A 25,769-nucleotide genomic window follows, 5' to 3' on the forward strand; every position below is an offset into this window, starting at 1 on the left:
CAACATTCAAACTTGATTTGTTTGCAGTTCCCAGCTCACCACCGGAGAGTCCCCAATGCGATGTCTTGAGTTCGACATCGATTTATGTAACATGGTCACCGCCAGACATTGATGGCCAGAATGGCAAAATAAAAGGATATAAAATATTTTACATATCATCCGAAGACTTATATGGTAAGTGGACATTGCAATGGTTTTATTGCTTCAATTATATTTCAAGTAGGAAATGTCAAGAATTTATTTTCAAACACAACCAACCCAATTGCATAAATTGAAAAAACGATATTTTTAAATTCCATTTATTTCAAGGCAATTTAGACATTATGCCATTCAGAGAAAATTATTCAATTTCAGTCCATTTTCATTTTCCTTCTGCTGAACAAAACCACAAACATTCAAATGGAAAATATTTTATTATTAAATCTATATATGGGCAATATTGCCAATTTTTTAACATAGCTGAAGCGAAGGTTCACCCCTTTATAACTCGGGAACTACTTAAGTATATGAACAAAAGTGAATAGTTTTAGGTTAATTGATCTGTCGTTGCAAACTGTTCATGATATTGACCTCCAAACTTTATTTTGGTGGAAGCTGTGTCTACTTTAATGTAAAAAAATGTGTAAAAACAGGTTGAGGCGAACCAGTTTTTTTATGTTCTCTATCGATGTGTGACTAAGCCACTCATTGCACGGTCTTCGTGTCAAAATAAAACTAGAAGCCAACAAAATGGGGACTACGCCCCTTATGTATCATTTTACAAAATTTTAACTGCATCTACCTTTAAATGATGCTGACATTTTGAAGCTCGATTTTGAGTGTTTTTTTAATTTTACTTCTAGCTTTAATACGCAAACAGGAATTTATAAAAATCGATTATAAGATTATTGTAGTCGCCAATCTGCGTAATTTGATATGTATTTTGTGTATGTAGTATGCACAGCTTCAGAGTAATACTCATCCGAAGGTGCGAATTTTGTGCGATCAAATTTCTAAAAAACCTATTTTTCGGGCCAAATTTTTAGATCTGTCAACTTAATGATATGGGTACCCGCGATCAATAAGGTTTTTTACGTTTCGGATGATATAAAATCTTCTTCGTGAAAATCCATCTACTAGAACGGCGGGAACTGGCCTTCCAAAAACACGAAATTTGGCAAAAAATGTTTTTGAAAATATCGCTGATTTATTTGCGTTTTCTGTGTATCATTTCCGCTTCAATAAATGACCTCATACGGATTTTGATCTTTTTCGAAAAGAGAACTTTAAAAACTTCAGCCGAAAGAGAGATGCACGCAATTTATCTCAAAAATAGATTGTGCTGGCACATCCATGGTTCTTAATGGACCACATTGAAATGGTATAGATCGATGTATTTTTTTAGGGTGCACACCGAAATCGGATGCGCGTTAATGGCATATGGAGTTTTCGGAAATTATTCGTGTTTTACAATTTTTTGGGTACTTCAATGTAACGTGCGGCACATCTTAGCCGTCAAATGAAATTTCGCAAAATATATATGGATTTGAAGATAAACTTCAGTACTTTCTGGAAACCGCATGCGCATCAAATGATTTTGAGAATTACGCGATTTAGACGCAATTTATCTCAAAAATAGATTGTGCTGGCACATCCATGGTTCTTAATGGACCACATTGAAATCGGTATAGATCGATGTATTTTTTTAGGGTGCACACCGAAATTGGATGCGCGTTAATGGCATATGGAGCATTCGGAAATTATTCGCGTTTTACGTTTTTTTGGGTACTTCAATGTAACGTGTGGCACATCTTAGACGTCAAATGAAATTTCGCAAAATATATATGGATTGGAAGATAAACTTCAGTACTTCCTGGAAACCGCATGCGCATCAAATGATTTTGAGAATTACGCGATTTACACGCAATTTAAAATGTATATTTCATAATATTATTTTATTTTAAGATTTATTCCTATTTATAGAACCCCAAGATTTATCGGAAGGGTCTTGATATGATCCGCAAGGCGTATACTTATACACAAAAAGTGATTATTATTATATATGTCAATTTTTCGGCGAAATTCGGGGAAAAAACAGAATAACCCCAAAATTTTTTTTCTGAAATTTCTTGTATACAATTAAAAAAAATAAATATGATGACATTATTTTTTTGAACCAAAAACAAATATTTTACCTCAATATCTTCTTTTATTGTCGCTTTGATTTAGAAACCGCTACACGGACTTGTGTGTTTTTGATATCAGTTGATTCACCATGGTGTTTAGATTATGCAGATATTTTTAAAGTAATTTTTAGGTGTGTGTATGTCATTAATATAATGAAAATATTGATGTAATCTGCTATATATTTTTTATTTTTCTCATATTTCGCGAATATGTGCAACTTTATCGTGATTATTATAATATATTCATATTCTTATTTTACGGAGGAAGATATATATCAACGTTTTTGGTCAATATAATAAACGGCTTAATTTTAAGATTTTTTTCTTATGCCCAAAATTAAAACCTCGATAACTTTTGCGCGCATCAACCAAAAATTTGATCGTGAACGGTTTCGGAGTCAGAACATTTTTCTCTATATGTGTACCAAAAATCATTGATGTGCCACAAAAACAAAAAAGCTGATTTTTTGAAAATGGAATATTAAAAAATTGGCAATATTGCCCATATATAAAAGAGTTGCGTTATAAGTGACTGACTGATCATCAACGCCCAGACGAAACGGCTAAAGCTAGAAGCTTGAAATTTGGCATGTAGGTGGGGTTTGGTGAGTAGGCGTGTGATAAGGCGGGGTTTTTGGAAATTCGTACTAAAAGGTACTAAAAAGTACTAAAAACTGTATTACGCGGGAACGGTTAGATGTAGAACTTTGAAATTTGGCACGTAGCTTTGTCTATGGCGAGCGGACTAGAATTTGTGAAAAAATTTGGAATTTAGTACTTAGATGTACTAAAAAGTACTAAATATTGTATTTGAATGGAATTGGTGAAGATTCATAACTGAAACTTGGTATGGAGCTTAAGCCATTACAAAGAGAATACTGTGCAAAAATATTTTTTGGACATTAGTACTAAAAGGTACTAAAAAGTACTAAAACTGTATTACTCCGGAACGGTTGGAAGTAGAACTCTGAAATTTGGTATGCAGCTTTGTCAGTGATTAGCAAATCAGAATTTGTGAACAAGTTATGGAAATTAGTACTAAAGGTACTAAAATGTACTAAATATTATACTACGATGGAAAATGTAGAGATAGATGTCTGAAATTTGGTATGTAGCTTAAGTCATTAAAAATAAAATGATGTACAAAAAATATTTTTTGGAAATTAGAACAAATATGGTACTAAATAGTACTAAAAACTGTATTACGCCAGAACGGTTGGAACTACAACTCTAAAATTTGGTATGCAGCTTTGTCATTTATAAACAAATCAGAATGTGTGAACAAATTTTGCAAATTAGTACTAAATATTATACGATGATGAAACAGGTAGGGATAGATATCTGAAATTTGGTATGTAACTTAAGCTATTACAAGTAGAATGATGGGCAAACATATTTTTTTTTAAATTAGTACTAGAATATATTAAAAAGTTCTGAAATTTCACATATAGCTTTAACTATTACAAATAGAATACTATGCCATTTTTTTTTTTTTTTTTTTTTTGAATTTAGCACTAAAGTTGCGATAAAAAGTACTACATATGTAAATACAATGTAACTGATAGAAATAGAAATCTGTAATTTTGTATGTAGCTTACTCTAAGCATAACTTTTTGGAATTAGTACTAAATACTGTAGTATAATGGAACCGGTAGGAATAGAAATCTGAAACACGGCACATAGATTTAATTATTACAAATACTATGCTATATATTAATATATTTTTGAAATTTGTACTAAAATGGTACAAAATATTAACTTATAATGGAAAAGTCATAGATTGAGATCTGAAATTTAGTATGTAGCTTAACTATTACAAATAGACCGATATGCACAAAATTGTACTAAATATTGTACCATAGTGAATGGTAAAAAATATAAATGTAAATTTAGAGTACAAAAATGTCCAACTATAATTAACAGGCTTGGTTTATTGAAAATTCGTACTAAATGGCATCATTAATTCAAAATATTGCACAGTATGGGAACATTTTTTGTATATTATAAACAAATAGAATACGAATCGAATACAAGTACTAAATATTGTATACGGTAGAATGGATGAAGATAGGAACCTGTTATTAAATAATTATCTGGAACTATGACAATAACAATTTATACATAAAAATTTTGCATTAATAACTTCTAAAATGTACTAAAAAGTACAACACATTGTATACGGCGGTACGGGTGGATATAAAAACAATGCTTTTGGCAATATTGTTTGACATTTGTACTTAAAGTACTAAATATTTTATACGACAGAACGAGTAGAGGTAGAGTACTGAAATTTTGTATGTATATTTTGTTTAAACAAGTTAAAAAAAGTATTTTTTTTTAATTTTTAGTAAAAAGTACTAAATAGAACGAGTAGAGGTAGAGTCCTGAAATTTTGTATGTATATTTTGTTTAAACAAATTAAAAAAAGTATTTTTTTTTAATTTTTAGTAAAAAGTACTAAATAGAAAATGTTAGAGAAAGATATCCGAATTTTAGTATTACTCTTTGACTATGGTAAATAAAATGTTTAATGGAAATATATACGGTTATATGAAATATAGTTTCGAATCCCACATGAATCTATACTACAGCGAATGATTATGTGAATTTTGGTTAAAATTTCTAGTGTAGTGAAAAACAGGCGAGACTTCAAATACAAATAAGTGAAACTATGCAATAAGCCGCTGAACATCACAAGTACTAAAGTGTAGTCAATTTTAAATGCTAAAGTTCCAAATTTTCTAAAATAACAATACTGATATTTCCAATGATGTTTCCAACCACATTGGATCGATCTTTTGATGTAATGAATAATGGGCTGGATCATTATTATGAGAATATACTAAAAATACCGACAATACCATTGAGTATTTTGTAATACGTAACGCACCAGAAATACTAAATTTCTGCAATTTTAATGGAAATCTTCACTATAAAGGCAGGTAAAGGTAATTTGTACTATAAGGGTACTACTATCAGTACTAAAACGAACTAGATATTTTACCATTAGTATTAAATTACCGGAAGGAACAAAAAAGGTTAACACAGTATTATAGAACTTTTTACATCAGTCCATCGGGACGATCGAGAAAATAGTAAACTTACAGAACTTGTACTCGATTTAGTAGGATAGAAGCATTAACGTTTCTGTACGAAAGAAATACGGAGTAAGATCTGAGATTAAAACAAACATATTAAGATATAAAACCTATAATAAAAATGTTTCAAATTTGTACTTAATCCAAAAGTATATTGCGTAGCTAAAATAATGTTTATTTATTTAACTATAAAAAGTTTCGCTAACAACGTAGCGGGCCTATGCTAGTTATTTATAAAATATTCGAGAATGGGAGATTTATTAATGAAAAAAAAAAAAAAACTTCGGTCGCCCGAATTTAGTATATTCTTCTTAGTTAAATGGACAATAATGGGTTATTATGAAACTTCCTGTGAAAACCAACAAAGAAAAGTTATGGTGTCAACCTTAGAAAAAATTCTGTCTATGGCTTCCGAAAAAATTAATTTGATTGTTTTATTTTATTTAATTGCGAAATTAGTATTTACAAGTACAAACGGCATAGCAAAGTTATACAACACATTTTGCTTCCTGCTGAACATAACCACAAACAATGAAATATCTAAATATATTTTTTATAAAAATTTGGAAAAGAAAGTAATTTCCTATAGTTATTTAAATGGACAATGGAACAATTTATATGGAAATTAAATAACAATATTGGAAAATAATTGAAGTCTGTTCATGTAACCACACCTGAAACCAATATGTAGCTAATTCGAAGATACAATATTTATATGTAGGCCATTTCAAACTATGGACCAATATTGAAAATTACAGTATTAAAGATGTCATCCGACGTGACCCATGAAGTCCATGTTTTGTGGTTTGTATCTAGAACTAAAACCAATAAGAAGATGATTCGAATATAAACTATGGAACAATATTGAAAACAGTGGGCCATCCTCTGTGGTCCATCAAGCCCATATTTTGGCTTTTCAAAATGGAACAGGTTTTATTTGATGTGTGAGACCTGGCATTTTCATGGCGAAAAATTATTTTGTTCGTCTTCCAACAGAATTTTCATTAACCAGAAAAACAATGATCAATGGGGGTAGACTCCTTAATGGACTTCATATCGGTATCCCCAATATTTGGTAACATTTGAATTGGTTTTACAATCAAATCATCTGTAATTTAATATTTTGGATTATTATTATTGGTTAGATAATCTTCCTACAAAATATGAACAATATTGGTCGACTTTTTAATGTAGCCCCCATATAATGCTGTATCACGAACATCGGCATTTTGTACCATTGGGCATGTTTTTCGACCGAATTAGCTTAATATTTTGATAAGAAATTTGGTATTTAACGCCAGTCCGTTGTGTAAAAAACAACAACAACGGATTTTCAGGGAAACTTACCAGAGAATAATTTATATTACCTCAGTTCGTTGTGTCAATCGGCTTAGCTATGGACCTTTTTAAGAAGCTTAGCAACATCATTCTAGACCTTATTCATTACGCTGTGATGAATTTCGTGCAAATCGAAGGATATATAGAGACTTTGGTGCACCATTAACATATATATATATACATTGGCTCCATCGCATAATCGGACAAAAGGAGTATTTACTAAAACCAGAAGATTTTTGGAAGCAGGTAATTTGATGACAGATCATCTTAAAATACATTTCTATTAATAGTTTTGATTATATTAAGGTTCTGTTTACTGACGAAAGCAAATTTAATTTGCACGGGTCAGATGGAAAGATGTATGTGTGGCGTAAGCCAAATGCTGAATTTAATCATAAGAATACAAAAACCACTGATAAGCACGGAGGAGGTTCTGTTATGGTTTGGGGCTGCATGTCGTGTGTGGGAGTAGGCAATTTGCATTTTATTGATGGTAAAATGGACAAATTTGTCTACCTCAACATTTTAAAACAAAATGTAAAGCAAAGTGCAGACAAATTGGGTATCGCGAACAACTTTGCCTTTTATCAAGACAACGATCCCAAGCACACATCAGGTGTTGCAAAGCTTTGGTTGATCCATAACTGCCCAAAACTTATACAAACACCTGCACAGAGCCCAGACCTTAACGTAATTGAGCATCTTTGGGAAGAAATAGCTAGAAGAGTGTATGAAAAAAATTTAACTCCTTAGTACAGCTTAAGGAGACTTTACTGGAATCGTGGAACTCCATAGAGCCGGTGGCATGCCCGAATTTGTTCAAATCAATACCGAAGCGTTTACAGGCCGTTCTGGACAACAAAGGATATGCAACTAAATATTAATTTCTCGATTTTTTCATTTTTTAACATTGATACTTTGCTTTGTCCGATTTTGCGTTGAACACAATAAATTGAGTTAATTTTGTTTTCCTGACGAAATTTACTGTTATCACTAGAAAAGTTGTTGTTTTTTGTATTGTTCAGAAATATAAGTAAGTAATGTGTAAATAAAAGCGAAAAAAACTAAACATTTAGACAATTTTTTTGAAATGTATAGCATTATTATGTCTGACAACCACTTGTCCGATTATTCGATGGAGCCACTGTATATGGGAGCTATATCTAAATCTGAACCGATTTTCAGGAAACTTAACACACATCATACTAGACCTAATTAATTACGCTGTGCGAAATTTCGTGCAGATCGAAAGATATTTAGGACTTTGGCGCACCACTTACCTTAAATCGGACGAAAATATATATGGGAGCTATATCTAAATCTGAACCAATTTTTCCCAATTTCAATAGGATTCGTCCTTGGGCCAAATAAGTGACCTATGCCAAATTTCATCCAATTCGGGACCTGTAATTTGTTTACAATTTAACATGGACAGACAGACGGACGGACATGCATAAATCGACTTAAAAAGTGATTCTATGCATATTCTAAAAAGGAACCATGTTTCTATCTCTCACAAAGCCATAATACCCTGTACCACAGTGTGGTGAAGGGTATAAAAAGGATCAATATATGTAGGTACAAATTTTGACATAGCCCCCATATAAGGATTGCCAATATTTGGAAGGTTTCAGCAGCATTTTACTATTGTCCAAGTCTAGGTATAGGTATCATATAAAAATCCCGCCCATTGTAGTTGGTATATCGGATTCCTGGTGTATACAAAATTTCTTTACAGAATTCAATATAGCGTTTTCAAATAGACCCCCGCTACAAATGACCCGTTCACTTTTCGATATGTACGCCACCATGTTTCCAACCTAAGTGTCCGAAGAACTGTCAATGCGTTTCACAAGGGGAAAAGTAACACATACTGTCAAAGAGTCATATCAGAAATACGTATAGTAGGCCTCGTACTTTACGGTGTATTCGATGAACATTTCGCGGTGGGAAAACGTCATAAAAATTTTAAATACACTCCTGCTGATGTTGGTGGGTATAGAATTTCGACCCAGACCAAAATAATGTCAGATCTCATTTAGTATATAATTGAAATGAAATTTTACACGACTCATTTAGTTGAATCCAGAACGCAGTTACTGAAAATCGGAGGATATTTGGTATGCTTGCATATATATTTTCGTTCGATTTCATGCATGTATGCCTAACCTTGCTGCTGAGACTAGAATCTTAGGTTTGCTTCAATTTTAGATATAACTCCCATATAATAATCAACGTTTGTTCGATTGAAACGAAATTTAGCACCGCGTACCGAAATATTAAGTTAAAAATGACATATATTAATATAACACCTACTGTTTGTTTTTATCACAGAAAAAGATCCAGAGGTTGTGAAATCCAATAATCAATATGCCACACTAGAAGGACTGAGTAAATATACCAACTATTCTGTTTGGGTATTGGCCTATACAAAAGTTGGTGATGGTGTTAAGACCAAGCCCTTCTATTGTCGAACACACGAAGACGGTGAGAATAATATATTTCCATTCCAACTAAAAAAAAAAATTACACTCAACATTATGTTTTCTTTCCCATGCAGTCCCATCCGCGCCGCAATCCATTAAAGCCATACCAGCATCAAGTACAAAAATTATTATATCCTGGTTGCCACCACAGTTTCCTAATGGCGATATTGTAAGTTTGGGGTTTTCCTATTATATTTAAAATATTATAAAAATTATACCTTTTTCAGATCGGTTACACTTTTTACATGTCCATGTTGGAGGGCGGCCGCGAGGAGGGTACCCATAAACGTATCTTGGGACCCTATGTTGAAATGCACGAAACTCAACGCACCCAGGAATCGGCCACCTATCAGTTTTGGCTAACCGCCTCGACCAAAGTGGGCGAGGGTGAAAAGACAGATGTGGTCACAGTGCCACCCAACAATAAGGTACCTGCTCGTATTGTCTCCTTTAGCCAACGTGTTGTTACCCCCTGGAAGGAGAATTTGGAGTTGACGTGTCGTAAGGTGGGTTCTCCTGCCCCGGTCACCATATGGCGGCTCGATGGCCATAATCTAGAGACAAATGCACGAAAAACTATTGCCAAAAATGGCACACTTTACATACGTGAAGTGCAGTCCACCGATGCCGGCAACTATACCTGCAGTGTGGAAAACACCTGGGGTAAGGATGAAATAGTTTACAGTGTTGTCGTGAAAGTACCACCGGAAGCACCAAATTTGACAGTGATTAGCGCCTACTCGGATAGTTTACTATTGGAGTGGTCCGATAACAATAACGGCGGTAGTCCTATATTGGGTTATGTCATCAACTATAAGCGGGACAATGGCGATTGGGAAGAGTTGCAGGTGGATGCCAAATCCTATTCGCATTTGTTGAGTAACTTGTGGTGCGGCACGCGTTATCAATTGTACATAACGGCATTTAATAAAATCGGAACGGGACTACCGTGTGACATAGTCAATACCCATACAAAGGGTAATCCTCCTGTACAACCGAAACACTCCCAAATGATAACGAATAATTCGACAAGTGTTACGTGTTGGCTAGATTCGTGGGGCGATGGTGGTTGTGGTATTTTATATTTTATGATTGAATCTCGAATTTATGGAAGGTAAGTTGAGGGAGAGATGTGTGTGTGTACATGGAAATATATGCATTATCTTGTTTTTCGATTTAGAACCACCTGGACCGTGGTATCCAATCATATACCCTCAACGGAACGCATTTATACGGTTAGTGATTTACAACCCGGCACCAAATATCAACTTAAAGTTACAGCTCACAATAATGCCGGATCCACAACAGCTTTATACAATTTTACAACGTTATCTGCGCAAGGAAATGGATGTAAGTTAGCTATTTATAAGAAAAAAATAATTTTTTTTTTGAAAATTCTTTGTAGTTGAAAAAATATTATTTAAAACTTGTAGATTTTTCAAGACTTTCATGAGAATGGCTGTTTAAGACATAGTATGTTCAGGGCTTTAAAATGTATATGTTTGCATGTTTTTTTCGGTACTTTCTAAGTTATAGTTCCGGATTTTTAAAACAATATTTTCTCCAGGAATTTCAAATTCATATGCGTATATTAATAAAACTATTAATAAAACTATATTTTTTCACATTTAAAGCCACTAGTCTTGGAGAAAATAGTCTGGAGTCCACGCTTATTGCTTTAAAAGTCCTTGGGAAAATATTCTTTAAAAATCCTCGGTTATTGTTTTGAAAGTCCTTGGGAAAATATTCTTTAAAAATCCTCGCTTATTGCTTTGAAAGTCCTGGAGAAGATATTATTTAAAAATCCACGCTTCGGGCTTTGAAAGTCCTGGAGAAAATATTATTTAAAAATCCACGCTTGTGGTTCTGAAATTTCTAGAGAATTATTTTGTAAAAACCCGAGCTTGTATCATTGAAAGTCCTGAAGAAAATACAATTTAAAATCCTTACCTGTGGCTTTGAAAGTCCTGGGGAAAATATTTTTAAACCAGTGAGCGGAGCAGTATAGTCGGACGGGGCCGATCATATTATACCCTACACAACTACCACGGAAATCTAACTTTCTGCGGATGTTTATACCGAGCCTGGGCAATATTTCTTGATAATTGCTCCATCTAGCCCGATTAGGGGTCAATAGCACCTCTTCCTTACACTGACATATTTTCCGAATATTACCAATATTCAGTACAGCCCTTTTAATTAATTGTCCAGATTCCCTTCACCGTGGGTTGTGTTGTGTGTTCGGCCTATATTTGGCATCGACTCGAAAAAACACAACAAAAAAATAAGTATTCGGTCCACTTACTCCCATGATTATAATCTGATCATCACCGGAAGTTATAGGCGTCGTCCTTGACCATAACTGGAACCTCATACAAAAAATTTATAAGCGGTCAGCGCTATATTTCCGCACTTTAGTGTGATAATGGGTTACTAAATAATATCTGAGTACGTAAACACCTGTAAATATTTAAATGTAACTCCCACATCCGAGTACATACGACAATATATTTGGTATCAATTTAAAGGCCAAACACTCGTCTTGGTTATACTATCAACTTTATGGCTCTATGTCCTTCAGGAGTAAATATATACGGCATAGAATACAAATTTTGTCATTTTTCACACAAAAGTCGGGGTCCATTTGACCAGCTATATATTGACCGAAATATGCCCCGATCCCCTTCTCCTTGTAAAATTTCACGATGTTCGGGCCATAATTGCGGCCTCTGGAGCGACCAGAAAAACCGACAAAAATTTAGTATTTGGTCCATTTCATCCCCTAAATATTATCCGATCTTTAGCAGAAACAATAGGGGTCTTCATTAGCCAGAATCCATCCTACATGCAAAATTTCGTGAAGATTGGTCCATAACTGTGGCCTGTATCGTGTTAAAAATTATAATGGACAGACGGACAGACACACATTTCTAGATCGACTCGGCTAGTCGAGATATGACGATCGGTATACTTAAAGGTGGGTCTAGAACCAATATTTCGCGGCGTTACAATCTCTTGGGGCTGCACAAAGCTATAATACCCGGACAACATAGTTGTGTAGGGTATAAAAACCTTACTTGTGGAGAAAATATTATTTATTAAAATATTCTTTTAAAAATTACGTTTCTGGCTATGGAATGTACTGAAAAAATATTTGCAAAGACACACACTTGTGGCTTTGAAAGTCCTGGAGTAAATATTATTTAAAAATCCATGCTTGTGGCTTTAAAATTCCTGTCACGCTTATGACTTAGTAAATCCTGAAAAATATTCGATTTAGACTCTGAGAGTCCTGCAAAAAATATTTTGGAAAATTACTTGTTTATGGCTTGGAAGACCTGCAAAATATTTTTTTTGACATTCCACGCTTAAAGCATTGAAAGTCCTGGACAAAACATTCTTTAAAATGTATTCTTGTTTTTAAAACTAATCTATAAAATTCGCTGAAAAATGTTTGTTCAAAACTCCATAGTAATCATTTTGTCAAAATATCTAATGGCCTCCTATTTGTTTTTTTATTTTCAGTCGTCTACAATACCGATTCAAATGCCATGCCCACCATAACAGAGAGCCCATTTTATGCCAACTTTAAGGTGTTGCTACCAATTTGCATTTCACTTATTATGCTGCTTGGTTTAGTGGCAGCAGTCTTAATAATACGAAAAAGAAGTAAGTCTGCATCGCTCATTTGCTGCATGACCGGCTTAAATCAAAAAAAAAAATCGATTTTGCACAAAATGTCTTCTATGTTTTCATTTCATTTAAAAAGAAAAGAGGAACTTCTACAACTTCTCAATGCATGCAGATTTTTTCTCAACATGAAGTCTGATATACCGAAGAAATCTGCATCAATTACTTTAAAATCACGATTATTGATTTATGCCTGCCTTGCTGCAAATTAGGGATATATACATACCATCGAATAGAATTTTCAATATAAAATTCTCCCATTTTCAGAAATTAGCAATCAAACTCGACTGGCCTCATCGTCAATGTCGGAAACACCCTCCCTCACACAATTGCAAAATAAACAAAATCGTGATCAACAATATTTAGCCGTACGCTGTAATCCCAATGTGGGTCCACCACGCACCTCCAACTCCAATGATTCCGGTAGTTTTGGCAAAGCCGAAGGCAACGAGTACATTGAAGATATCTGCCCATATGCCACATTCCAATTGAATAAACAACCGTACAGTGAGAGTTCGTACAGCGGCAATGTGTACAGTGGTCCCTATCATTCGGTGAGGGGTTCATTTGTATATCACGATGTTAAACCCGATAGTTATCATGTAAGTTGTATATACAGTGAAAGGTTTAATCAAATTGAAATTGGATTTTTTTCATTTTATGATCAGACCAAAGAACCTGAATACACTAAGGTACGGCGAAAGGTTGGCCGCCTTCGAGATCCACATTCCGAGAGCCAAGGTAAGCTCTATTTTTATTTAGTCGCTTTAGGTAGATTTCCACGAGATTAGTACAATTTTGAAGAATATCCCAAAAAAAAAAAATAAAATTCCAAACCTGCATGCATCCCGGAGAAGATAAAAATCTCTTTAATATCCCCCTATGTTGTGCCTATATCACAAACAACCCAATTGGCTTAACCATAACAATTCATAGTCATTCAACAATTCATCCATTTTTTAATTAATTTATAAGGCGAAAATTTCGTTTTTCAAATGGGACAAACAAGTGTCATAACTGCCAGGAAATACTTATACCAGACCTTACTATAGAGGATATGCCAAAGCATTTGACCCTATTGAACATTTTTCTTTTTATGCTCCAAGAAATCGGATTTGCTAAATTACGTATTGAATTTAGAAATACAGGGGTTAAGTTTTATTTAAATTGTTTCAGATGTAGATATAGCTATCAAATATATTTTCGTCCGATATCATGTAAATGGTAGACCAAAGGACCTACATGCCGAATTGAATCTAGAAGAACGTGTTCTAAGTTGTGTTAAAATCCGCTCAGCTTTCAACATATTTCATAACTATATATCTTTCGATTTTATGTAAAGATGCACGAAAATTAGAGTAGCGTACTGACCTTATTCTAGAATGGCTAGATAGTTAGATAGATAGAACTCCCATGTAACAATTTCAAACGTTTACACGTACATGAGCAGAAAATTGTTCCATGTTTCTTGGAGGATGAGAATCATCTTTGTAGAAAATTCATGCGTTGATATAGTCTAATTTAGCATCTGGGTCCTTGTAGAAACTTGTTTCCCGATTTTCGTGACAGACCCATAGTATACGAGCCAGAATTTTGGTATATTGTCTGAAGGTACATATTTCAGATTTTCAATGGTTAGAATATTTTGCTATAGTCCAGTGTATTCACATTTTTATTATACCGTTCACCACACTGTGGGACAAGGTATTATGTCTTTGTGCATATTTTTGTAACAGGCAAAAATAATCGAAATTTGGCACAGCGAACTAAATTAAGTATAGAATGATGTGTGAAAAGTTTCGTGAAAATCGGTTCAGATTTAGATATAGCTCTCATATATAGCTTCGCCCGATTTTAGGTAAATATTCCACTAAAGTCCTTGGAAATCTTTTGACTTGCACGAAATTTGGCACAGCGTAATGAATAAGGTCTAGAATGATGTTTGCCAAGTTTCGTGAAAATCGGTTTAGATTTATATAGCTCCTATATGTATTTTCATCCGATTTAAGGTAATTGGTGCACCAAAGACCCTATATATCATTCGATTTGCACGAATTTTTGGTATAGGGTACTGAATTAAGTCTAGAATGATGTTGCTAAGCTTTGTGAAAACATCCATAGCTAGGCCGATTGACACAACGTACTGATGTTATATAAATTAGTCTCTGGCAAGTTTCCCTGAAATTGGTTCAGATATAGATTTATAACAAAACGCGTCGTCTGTTAGGATACATATGTAAAATATACCCAAAGTGCCGAAGGGCATCATATAGTCGGCCCAGTCCGACTTTACTACTTTCCTTACTGGTATTAGTATTTATTTATAGGTTGTATCAAAACTCTTATTCATTTTTATTTATTTTGTCCTTGCATTTCATTTCAACAATTTTGTACATACAAACAAATGTCTATGTGTATACATATGTATATATCTATATTCATTCATATTCATTTCATTGTCATTGTCGATAATCTCGTACCTCAACCATAATCTCAAAACTCAAAATCAATCGTTTCAAAATCCGTCATCAAATCGTACTATAAACTGTTCTAGAATCGGATAATCCAGGCTCAACAGATTCCGAAGTTAGGAAAATCCTAACACTTCACATACCAATTACAGAATATGACACCCTTGGCTCTGAATCGGATAACGATGTATCAGCGAGAGCTATGAACTCGGCCAAATATCGTCCGCCGCGAGGTAAGTGCTAAACATTTAACATTTTTATTCGATATCTATTTTCTAACATGTTTTGGGTTTTTTTTCTGTTTTGATTGTCCTCGTTTAGAAACCCAAGATGAATCATCGTCCTCGTCGGATGCAACGCCAACCAGTCTCAGTCGAAAATTAAAACCACCCTATACAACACGTAAGGGTAATAAAACCGGAACGACGGGTAAGCGGCATATTCGTTCATCCAGTGGTTATTCCAGTAATCATGATGAGACGACATTTAGGTAAGAGCCAAATAGAGGTTTAGAGGCAATTCTGATAAAAAAAATAAGGGGGATGGGGGGTCTATCCTAAAATAGTGCAATATTGATTATTTTTGGTAGGAGGAAGATTTAATACCTAATATGAATTTAAAATACGAAATTACAGCCTATTTATGGAGGCTATCCACAAAAGTGGATCCATATTGATAATTTTTGGTAGGAACATGCATTACTTAATGAGAACTCTTACTTACTTACTTAGCTGGCTTGTTACAGAACGGTTGTTCCATAAGCCGAGCTTAAAAAAGATTTCCAAGCGCGTCGGTCTTGTGCGCAAGTCAACCAATTTGGAAGACCACGTTTCAAGATGTTGTTTTCTACTTGGTCTTTCCATCTAATTCGTGGCCTTCCCCTTCTACGGGAACCATCAGTAGGCTCATTTTTATATGCCTTTTGAGCTGGGGCATTTTCATTCATCCGCACAACATGGCCTAGCCACCGTAGTCGCTGCAGCTCAATACGACTGACTATGTCGATGTCCGCGTATAAATTGTAAAGCTCGTGGTTCATTTGACGCCGATATTCACCGTCGACGCAGATCGGCCCGTAGATCTTTCGGAGAATTTTTCTCTCAAACACCCCCAGAGCTGCCTCATCTGCTTGCGCAAGTACCCATGCTTCTGATCCATATAATAGCACGGGTAGTATCAGCATCTTGTAAAGTGTGAGTTTGGTCTGGCGGGAGGTGGCCTTGTTTCTAAACTGCTTACTTAGACCATAGTAGCATCTGCTGCCCATCACAATCCTTCTCCGAATTTCAAAACTGATCTCATTCGTTTTATTTATGGCGGTACCAAGGTATATAAAGTCTTTAACTACCTCGAAGCTGTAGTTCTCAAGTTCCACAGTTGGTCCGAGTCTACTGGACGTCTTGTGCGTTGATACCATCATCTTGGTCTTCTCGCCGTTTACTGCCAGACCCACTTTGGCAGACTCCTTTTCAATTTGTTCAAAGGTGGCTGTTACCGCTCGCAATTTTCGACCCATTATATCGATGTCATCGGCGCAAGCGAGTAAGATGTGTTGTTTGGTGTACAGAGTGCCATTTCAGTTCACCTTTGCGTCTCGTATGACCTTTTCCAGTAGGATATTGAAAAGATCACACGACAAACTGTCACTTTGTCTGAATCCTCGTTCGATATTGAAGGGCTCCGATAGGTCCTTTCCTACTTTAACTGCTGACCTTGTGCCACTTAACGTTATCCTGCATAGCCGTATTAATTTTGCAGGACATGGCTTTAAACACCTCTGAACGGATAGGGCTGTCGAATGCGGCTTTATAGTCGACAAATGGGTGGAATGTGTCGATGTGTTTTTCGTGGGTCTTTTCCAGGATTTGGCGCAGAGTGAAAATCTGATCAATGGTGGATTTGCCAGGTCTGAAGCCACATTGGTATGGTCCAATAATGTCATATTTCACAAAGTACGCTGGATAGCACTTTATATGCGATGGAAAGGAGACTTATTCCTCTATAGTTGGCACATATCGTCTTGTCTTCTTTTTGTGCACGTGACACAGGATGCTGAGGTTCCAATCATAGGGCATGCATTCATCTAGCCAAATTGTACTTATCAGCTGGTGCATGCTCCTGACCAGCATCTGGCCACCAGTCTTGAATAGTTCGGCTGGTAACCCATCGGATCCTGCTTCTTTGTTGTTCTTGAGCTGATTAATTGTTTTTATGACCTCATCTTGGCTAGGTGGTATACACTCTATACCATCATCTCTTTTTAGTTCTGGGGTATCTTCTTCACCGCCACTATTTGATACCAGAAGCTTTTCAAAATGCTCCTTCCAGATCCTCAACACACAGTCTGTATCTGTCACCAGGTTTCCTTCTTCATCTCTAAAGGAGGATGTGCCTACACCAAAGCCTTCAGTTTGGTGTTTTACTCGTTGGTAAAATGTCCGGACTTCATTCTGACTCGTGTACATCTCGATTTGCTCACGCTCACATTTTTCTTGTTCTTTCTTTTTTTTGACAACACGTTTCTCCTCTCTCCTTTTCTCCCGATAATTCTCCATCACGTTACATGTTGCTACTGTCTGCAGGGTTGCCCTATACGCTGCGTTTTTTCCCCATAGCATTACGACACTCCTGATCGTACCATGGGTTTCTTGGTGTTGGTTTTTGTTACCCAAGTTTTGCTTTTGCTGCAGTTTGTAGGGAGTGGGCAATTCTTTGCCATTGTACTTCTATACTATTATCGGGATAAGAAGTGCTTTCCTCAAGTAAATGGTTGAGTTGAGCGGAGTAGGCCTCGGCTACCTGTTATGTTTGCAGCTTTTCGACGTCCAGTTGCCGTGTTGTGTTAGATCGCACCTTTGCTGCTTCATTAAGACGGGTGCGTACCTTGGCTGCCACAAGGTGATGGTCCGAATCGATATTCGCTCCTCGGATCGATCGGACGTCTAAAACACTGGATGAATGCCTTTCGTCTATCACAACATGATCAATTTGATTTCTCGTTGCTTGATCAGGAGAGATCCAGGTGGCCTTGTGTATATCGAGATGCTTGAATCTGGTGCTGCTAACTACCATGTTTTTTGCTGCCGCGAAGTCAATCATGCCGTTGTCGGATGTTTCTTTATGAACCTCATGCCGTTGTCGGATGTTTCTTTATGAAGGCTGATATTTTCCATTTCGATTTTTGCATTAAAATCTCATGGCCAGGGCAACGGTCATATGCTGTTTCTAGGCACTCGTAAAATATGTCCTTGGTCTGTTCATCTTTATCCTCGGTCGGAGTATAGGCACAAATTAGACTGATGTAAAAGAACTTCACTTTTATACGGATTATAGCAATTCGCTCATCTACTGAAGTGAATCTAGGTCTTTTATTCTCCTGTTAACCATATATCCGCAGCCAAATTCATGTCTCGTTTCATGGAAGCTATAATACTGGGCGTAATCGTCTGATTTACTTACTCCTTTCCATCGCATTTCCTGTAAGGCAATAATATCGGCTTTGTACTTCTTGAGTATATCCGCCAAAGCGAACACTGCGCCTGCTCTGTACAACGTGCGCACATTCCAAGTGCAGATTCGCAGATCGTGGTCCTTTATACGTTTGCGGGGGTCGTCAACATTAGGGTGGTTTGGTTTTCTTTTGCTTAGCTTTTTCATAGTAGGTTGGGTTTTCCGAGAGTGGGGAACTAACCCGACGCCTCAACCCATTTTGTTATAGTTCTTATGGGTGAACTCGCGGCACATATTAGCTCACTATTTCATCGGGTGATGAGAATAACTCCCCGGGTGGCACCGCGGGGAGGTCAGTGTCTACAATTGAGATGAAAGAGGGACCAAGATAAGCCTGGACTTCGCCATGTTGAAGCCAATCAGAGCCGTTGCTTGGTATCTATCATCCCCTAATGAGAACTCAAAATACCAAATTATAGTCAATACGTTAGAAAAGTGTGCCGAATATTTGGAAGTACCTTTATATGGCTACTAACGTGGACCTATATATGCTATTTTCAATTCAAAACATCCCAGGAGTATGAAAAATGTACCATAAGTATTGCGTGATATATTGCAATTTAAAGAGGCGGACATGTATAAATCGACATAAAACGTTATTCTGATAAATAATATGTATACTTTACCGAATTTACTTTACCCGAACTATCGAAGAAAATATACTGATTAAAAAAAAAACACATTGATATCTGAAAATAAATCGCAGATATTTAGTATTTAAAGGTCCTGGCCGAATTTTCCATCGTAATTGCTTGTAATGTGGTGCTTCGTTTTCTCAGAGGATAAATTTATAAGATGGCCCGACCGATTCTAAAAAGTTCGGACTGCCCGTAGTTAACAGTTTATTTCTTGTTTGTTTGTTGGTTCTCGCCCCTTATGTTGTAGGCGTTGCACTTACTTCTACTTACAAAATTCTTTAATTTCCCATTTCATTTCAGCATTGCCAACTTCCCACCCAACTATCAAGATCACATAAATCCACCTGCTCGATTTTCCGATGAGAAGTCCAGCAACAAATCACAGACATCTCCACGAGTACGCTCCAATAGCAAACTGCAAAGGGAAACGTTTCAAATAAATGTTTAATAGTAAACAAATGGACGTTAACACCCGTCCATAGGCTACCCTGCCCTCAACACTATCCCTGTCAAAGAAAAATTAGCTGAATGATTTTTGGACGACCCTTGAAGGTTGACAGTCAAATTGTTCTCATATTTTTTGAATAAAATTCAAAAGATGGAACTATTTATTGACCGGTCCATAACAAAAAAGGGGTTCTTTGCTTTGTTTTATTGTTTAACAATTTATTAATGTATTTGTGTAAATGTTAAATATATGATTGAAATCATCCCCCCAAAATAAAGGAAACCCCTAAACCTGTATTGATGTAAAATGTTATTAACTGCAAGTGGCTATTATAAAATAATGTAATTGAGAATGTATATACCATATAAATATATAAAGAGAGGAGGAGTAGAAATATATATATATGCCAATAGAAATACAATAATACAAACAGTACACAAAAATATGTATCTATGTATGTATGAGTGAAGGCATTAGTAAAGAACTGCATATATGAATGACTTATTTTGAATGATACACATGAAACTAAAAATATACAAGAAACCACAAATAGTATAATTTATATTGAAAAGAAAAAGAAATACATTTGATTATTATGTATGATGTATGAATGAATCGTATGGTTCTTAGTCACCAACACAAGTGCACAACAACAACCACCAACCCCAGATCACATCTGTATGTTAAACTCACACGGTAATTGATTACATTTAAGGGAACCCCACCCATTCTCGATTTTAATATTTCAAGATTTTCAATGGGCTGGTAAATCAATACCAATGCTTGTTAAGGTTTGTAACTTTGCACATATATATTTGAAGATTTAAAAGAGAAGAAAAATAATTTACAAAAAAATTTTGTTATTGTTTTGTTGTTGTTTTTTGTAATTAAAGAAAAGTCCTTATTTTTGATGGCGGGCATGATAACTCCTCACTGGAAAATCGAAATCCGAAAATTCCAACGGTGTTAGAAAGAGTACATGTCTGGCTCTCGTATGAACTAGGATTATTGACTTCGTTCTAAAATTAACAAAATGGCGGACCTTTGAAAAAATATTTTTGGAAAATCGCCGATTTTTTACCAAAAACCAAGTTAAAAAATAAGGAAGATCTTCACCGATTTGCTTTATCCTAGTTCATACGATAGCTATACACTAACAGAGAAACGTGTAAAAATTTGGAATCGATTGGGTTATTAGTTTTTGAGTTATCGTGCCCGCCATTAGCAAAAGAGAAAAACGCGTTTAAAGTTTGAGAAGCCCTTTAGCCGTCACTTGATGCTGACACAATAAATCGGCTATATCTTCAAGAGTTCTTGAGATTTTCACTTGAAATTTTGTACGGACATTCTTGAGTTAGTGTAGATTCGAATTAAATCAAAAAATTTTTTGACCCCGAGAATGGGGGGGGTCCCCTTAAAGAAAATCCCAATAAATGGGCGCTGGTGTTGGGAACACTCTAATTAACAATTCAAAGAGAAATAATGAAAAATTCATAGAATTTGCAATGAATATTGACAGAATTTCAGATTCACATTGGGAAAACTTTTTCTTTAATGAAAAGTAAAACTATTCTCAAAAAAGCTTTCCGTAGTAGAGGAGGAAGGCTATATCTTATAAGGATTACTTTTTCCTACTGGAAAATATTTCTCATCCACTGAGGAAGACTTGTTTTCTTATAAGAAACTTTCCTCAGCTACCGATAACGATTTTCTTATAGGAGAAAGTGTTTCTAATTAGGAAAAAAATCAGTAGCTGAGGTATATTTTCCTATAGGAAAAATTCTTACTCTGTAACTGAGGAATTGTTTTCTTATAGGAAAAATTATTCCTCTTTAGCGAAGGAATTGTTTTCCTATAGAAAAAGTATTCCTCAATGGCTAAGTATTTTTCCCGTAGAAAGAATTCTTCCTTAATCTTCCTATAGTTAAAAGTCTTCCTCAACTACCGAGAAAGATTTCTTCTACAATAAAAGTCTTCCAATGTAGTTAAGGAATTTTTTCCTATAGGAAAAAATCTTCCTCAGAGGCTGAGTATATTTTTCCTACAAGAAAAAGTCTTCCTTAGCATAGGTAGCATAGCAAAAAGTCTTCCTCAGTATTTGAGGAATTGGAAGGTCTTTCTCGGTAGCTGAGACATGTTTTTCTATAGGAAAATGTCTTCCTTAAATGCTGAAGGTTTTTTGCTTGAATGAAAAAGTCATTCTCAGTAGCGAAGATATTTTTTAGGAAAAAGTCTTCCTTAAGGGAACCCCCCCCCCCTTTTTTTGGTTTAATTTTTTTAAGATTTTCAATGGGCTGGTAAATCAATACCAATGCTTGTAAAGGTTTGTAATTTTGGACATATATATTTGAAGATTTAAAAGACAAGAAAAATAATTTACAAACAAATTTTGTTATTGTTTTGTTGTTGTTTTTTGCAATTAAAGAAAATTCCTTATTTTTGATGGCGGGCATGATAACTCCTCACTGGAACATTGAAATCCGAAAATTCCAACGGTGTTAGAAAGAGTACATGTCTGGCTCTCGTATGAACTAGGATTATTGACTTCGCTCAAAAATTTACAAAATGGCGGACATTTGAAAAAATAGTTGTGGAAAATCGCCGATTTTTGACCACAAACCAAATTAGAAAATAAGGAAGATCTTCACCGATTGGCTTTATCCTAGTTCATACGATAGCTATATACTCACAGAGAAACGTCCCAAAATTTAGAATCGATTGGATTAATAATTTTTGAGTTATCGTGCCCGCCATTCGCAAAACAATGTTTGTAGAAAAACTCGTTTAAAGTTTGAGAAGCCCTTCAGCCGTCACTTGATGCTGACACAATAAATCGGCTATATCTTCAAGAGTTCTTGAGATTTTCACTTGAATTTTTTTAGGGATAATTAGTGTAGATTTGTATGAAAAAGTTTTTCTCAGTAGCGGAGATATTTTTTTAGAAAAAAAGTCTCCCCCTAATAGTTTCTCAGTATCTGAGGAATTTTTTTCTCAGTAGCTGAGGTATTTTTTTCTATAGGAAACAGTCTTCCTTAATAGCCCAGAATATTTTCTTATAGGAAAGGTCTTCCTTAATAGTTCAGGATTTTTTCTCATAGGAAATTGTCTTCCTCAGTAGCTGAGGAATTTTTCCTATTGGAAAAAGTCTTCCTCAGTAGCTAAGGATAATCTGATATTCTACATATTATCTGTCGTGTTTGACATCGTGCAGAGGTTCGGTACGACCATTTTGAATCGAATACTTTCGTCCATTAAAATTCGACATTATTATAAATTTTCTCTTTGAATATAAAAACTACACAAAATTAAATGTTGTACATTAGAACATACACACACACAAATTTTAAGTTTTATATAAATAAAAACAAAACTTTTGTTTTTGCAAAACATTGACTGATTTCAATTTGTTGCATTTATTTTAGAAACAAACAAAAACAAATAAAACAAAAAACTACACAACACTAAACTAAGTGAGTACTTTAAAAGACTTGAAACAACAAAACAAAGTATTAGAAAAAAATAACAACTACATAAGAATTATAAAAATATAAACAATATTATGAATACTTCCAAATAAAAAACAACTTATTTCAAATTATTTGTTAATAATACTATTATTACTATATTTATATCCAGTAATTATATATTTAAAAATATAGGAAATAAATTTAGAATAAAAAAACAACAATGAAGATTTACACAGTGCAACTATTGAGCTGTATATTTTACAAAGTGATTTGAATTTAATTTTGAAAATATATAATCATTTAATAAATTACATTGGGTGGATGTAATAAGAATCCACTACGATGAAATGATTTTTTTTCTGATGTTCCCCTACTCGAAGGAGAAATATATTTTCACCTGCAAACCTATTGGAGATTACCTGATAAGGCATGTCTTGGGTGAAATCAAATCCATGTTACAGCCGTTATGGTACCTCTCAAAATTTGGTATTTTGGGGATTTTGGATTTTCATTGGATAGAAATCTCCATATCAAAAATTATCAGCATTGACGAAAGTTTCGGAGTAGCTCCCATATAGTGGCTCCCATATATTGGGTAGAAAATCTTCCTACTAAAATTTTTTAATATGGGTAAATGTATTGATGCAATGCTCTATTTAATTCAATTAAAAATTTTCAGAGCATAAACTATATACTAGCGGAGAAAATGCAATTTCATAGGCCCCATACTGATCGATTTAGGAAATTTTGTTGCGTATAAACATTTCGAACCTAATCATATTTTTATACCCTTCACCACACTGTGGTATAGGGTATAATGTCTTTGTGCATATGTTTGTAACAGGCAAAAGGAAACGAGATGGACACATGGTTCCTTTTGAGAATATGCATAGAATCACTTTCAGAGTAGATTTATGCATGTCCGTCCGTCCGTCTGTCCATGTTAAATTGTAAACAAAGTACAGGTCGTACTTATGATCCAAATTGGATGAAATTTGGCACATGTCACTGTCAATGGGGCACCAAAGTCCCTATATATCTTTCGATTTACACGAGATTTGGCACAGCGTAATGAATTAGCTCTAGAATAATGTGTGTAAAATTTCGTGAAAATCGGCTCGGATTTAGATATAGCTTCCATATATATTTTCGTCCGATTTAATGTAAATGGTGCACCAAAGACCCTATATATCATTCGATTTGCACGAAATTTGGCATAGCGTATCGGCTCAGATTTAGATATAGCTTCCATATATATTTTCGGCCGATTTAATGTAAATGGTGCACCAAAGACCCTATATATCATTCGATTAGCACGAAATTTGGCATAGCGTACTGAATTGAACCTGTAGTGATTTGTGCCAAGCGTCGTGAAAATCGGTTCAGATTTAGATATAGCTCCCATATATATATATTCGTCCGATTTTAGGTAACGAGTGCACCAAAGTACCTAGATATCTTTCGATTTGCACGAGATTTGGCACAGCATATTGAATTGAGTCTAGAATGATGTGTTCTAAGTTTTGTAGAAATCAGTTCAGATTTAGATATAGCTCCCATATATATTTTCACCCGATTTAATGTATAAGGTGAACCAAAGACCCTATATACCTTTCGATTTGCACGAAATTTGGACTAGCGTACTGAATTGAACCTGTACTGATGTCCGATTTTAAGTAAATGGTGCCTTAAACTCCTTATGTTTGTCAGATTGACATGAAATTTTGCACAATTTGAGCATAGAATAACGTAGTTGTGTTTTGTAGAATTACAGACACAGTCTAACGGATGTCCGATTGATATTTGTTTGAAATCGATTTACATACATTTTGTTACAATGGGCAAACGAATGGCATGTATATGGATTGATCTATGTCGGTTCACATTTAGATAAGGATCACATTTTTTAGTTCATCCAATTTCATGATAATGGTCCGACGTCTGTTAGGATGCATCTGTTTAATATACCCATAGTGGTGAAAGGTATCATATAGTCGGCCTCGTCGGACTTTACTACTTTCCTTACTGGTTTATTTATTTATTGATGAACGGGAATGACAAACAGTCATTGTTACTATAGTCACTTTGTACTATATATATACTGGTTAACATTTTGTTGTACTGTGCCTAATTTTATCAACAATTTTGGCAAGAAATATTTATATGAAAAAAAATCTAACGAATGATGGTAACCAAATCGAAAAAAACCTACGAAATTAAATAATAATAACATTTTTAACAAAAAGAAAAACAACTACAACAATCTACACAAAATCTTTTTTATAAAGAACACAATTTTTATTATTATTTTATATATATATATATATATATATATAGACATTAATAAATAAATTATTACAATGAAAATGGACAAACGAAAAAATTAAATATTAAATAAATAATAATAGTTATTTCTTTATTTAATTAAAAGTTCTTTTAAAATTATATTAGGAAGTGT

The 25,769-nt window shown here is 34.7% G+C and overlaps 1 protein-coding gene across 1 annotated transcript in view; it reads left to right on the plus strand.

The window, feature by feature from the left end:
* The window catches only part of LOC133335011 (cell adhesion molecule Dscam2), a gene marked incomplete at its 5' end in the record, with an annotated part of 62,853 nt that extends 43,005 nt beyond the window's left edge, over positions 1-19,848 (plus strand). Inside the window, 11 exons of the mRNA XM_061543309.1 lie at positions 28-174; positions 8,936-9,088; positions 9,162-9,256; positions 9,315-10,201; positions 10,268-10,437; positions 12,613-12,756; positions 13,045-13,379; positions 13,446-13,518; positions 15,332-15,481; positions 15,570-15,738; positions 19,697-19,848. Of these exons, the coding sequence (XP_061399293.1) occupies positions 28-174; positions 8,936-9,088; positions 9,162-9,256; positions 9,315-10,201; positions 10,268-10,437; positions 12,613-12,756; positions 13,045-13,379; positions 13,446-13,518; positions 15,332-15,481; positions 15,570-15,738; positions 19,697-19,844 (2,471 nt within the window). The remainder of the gene's footprint in view (positions 1-27; positions 175-8,935; positions 9,089-9,161; positions 9,257-9,314; positions 10,202-10,267; positions 10,438-12,612; positions 12,757-13,044; positions 13,380-13,445; positions 13,519-15,331; positions 15,482-15,569; positions 15,739-19,696) is intronic.
* Between the last annotated feature and the right edge of the window lie 5,921 nt (positions 19,849-25,769).

Source organism: Musca vetustissima, unplaced genomic scaffold, assembly GCF_032173495.1.
Source record: "Musca vetustissima isolate MV318-11 ecotype Yass unplaced genomic scaffold, APGP_CSIRO_Mvet_v1 utg46153, whole genome shotgun sequence".
Classification (NCBI taxonomy): domain Eukaryota; kingdom Metazoa; phylum Arthropoda; class Insecta; order Diptera; family Muscidae; genus Musca; species Musca vetustissima.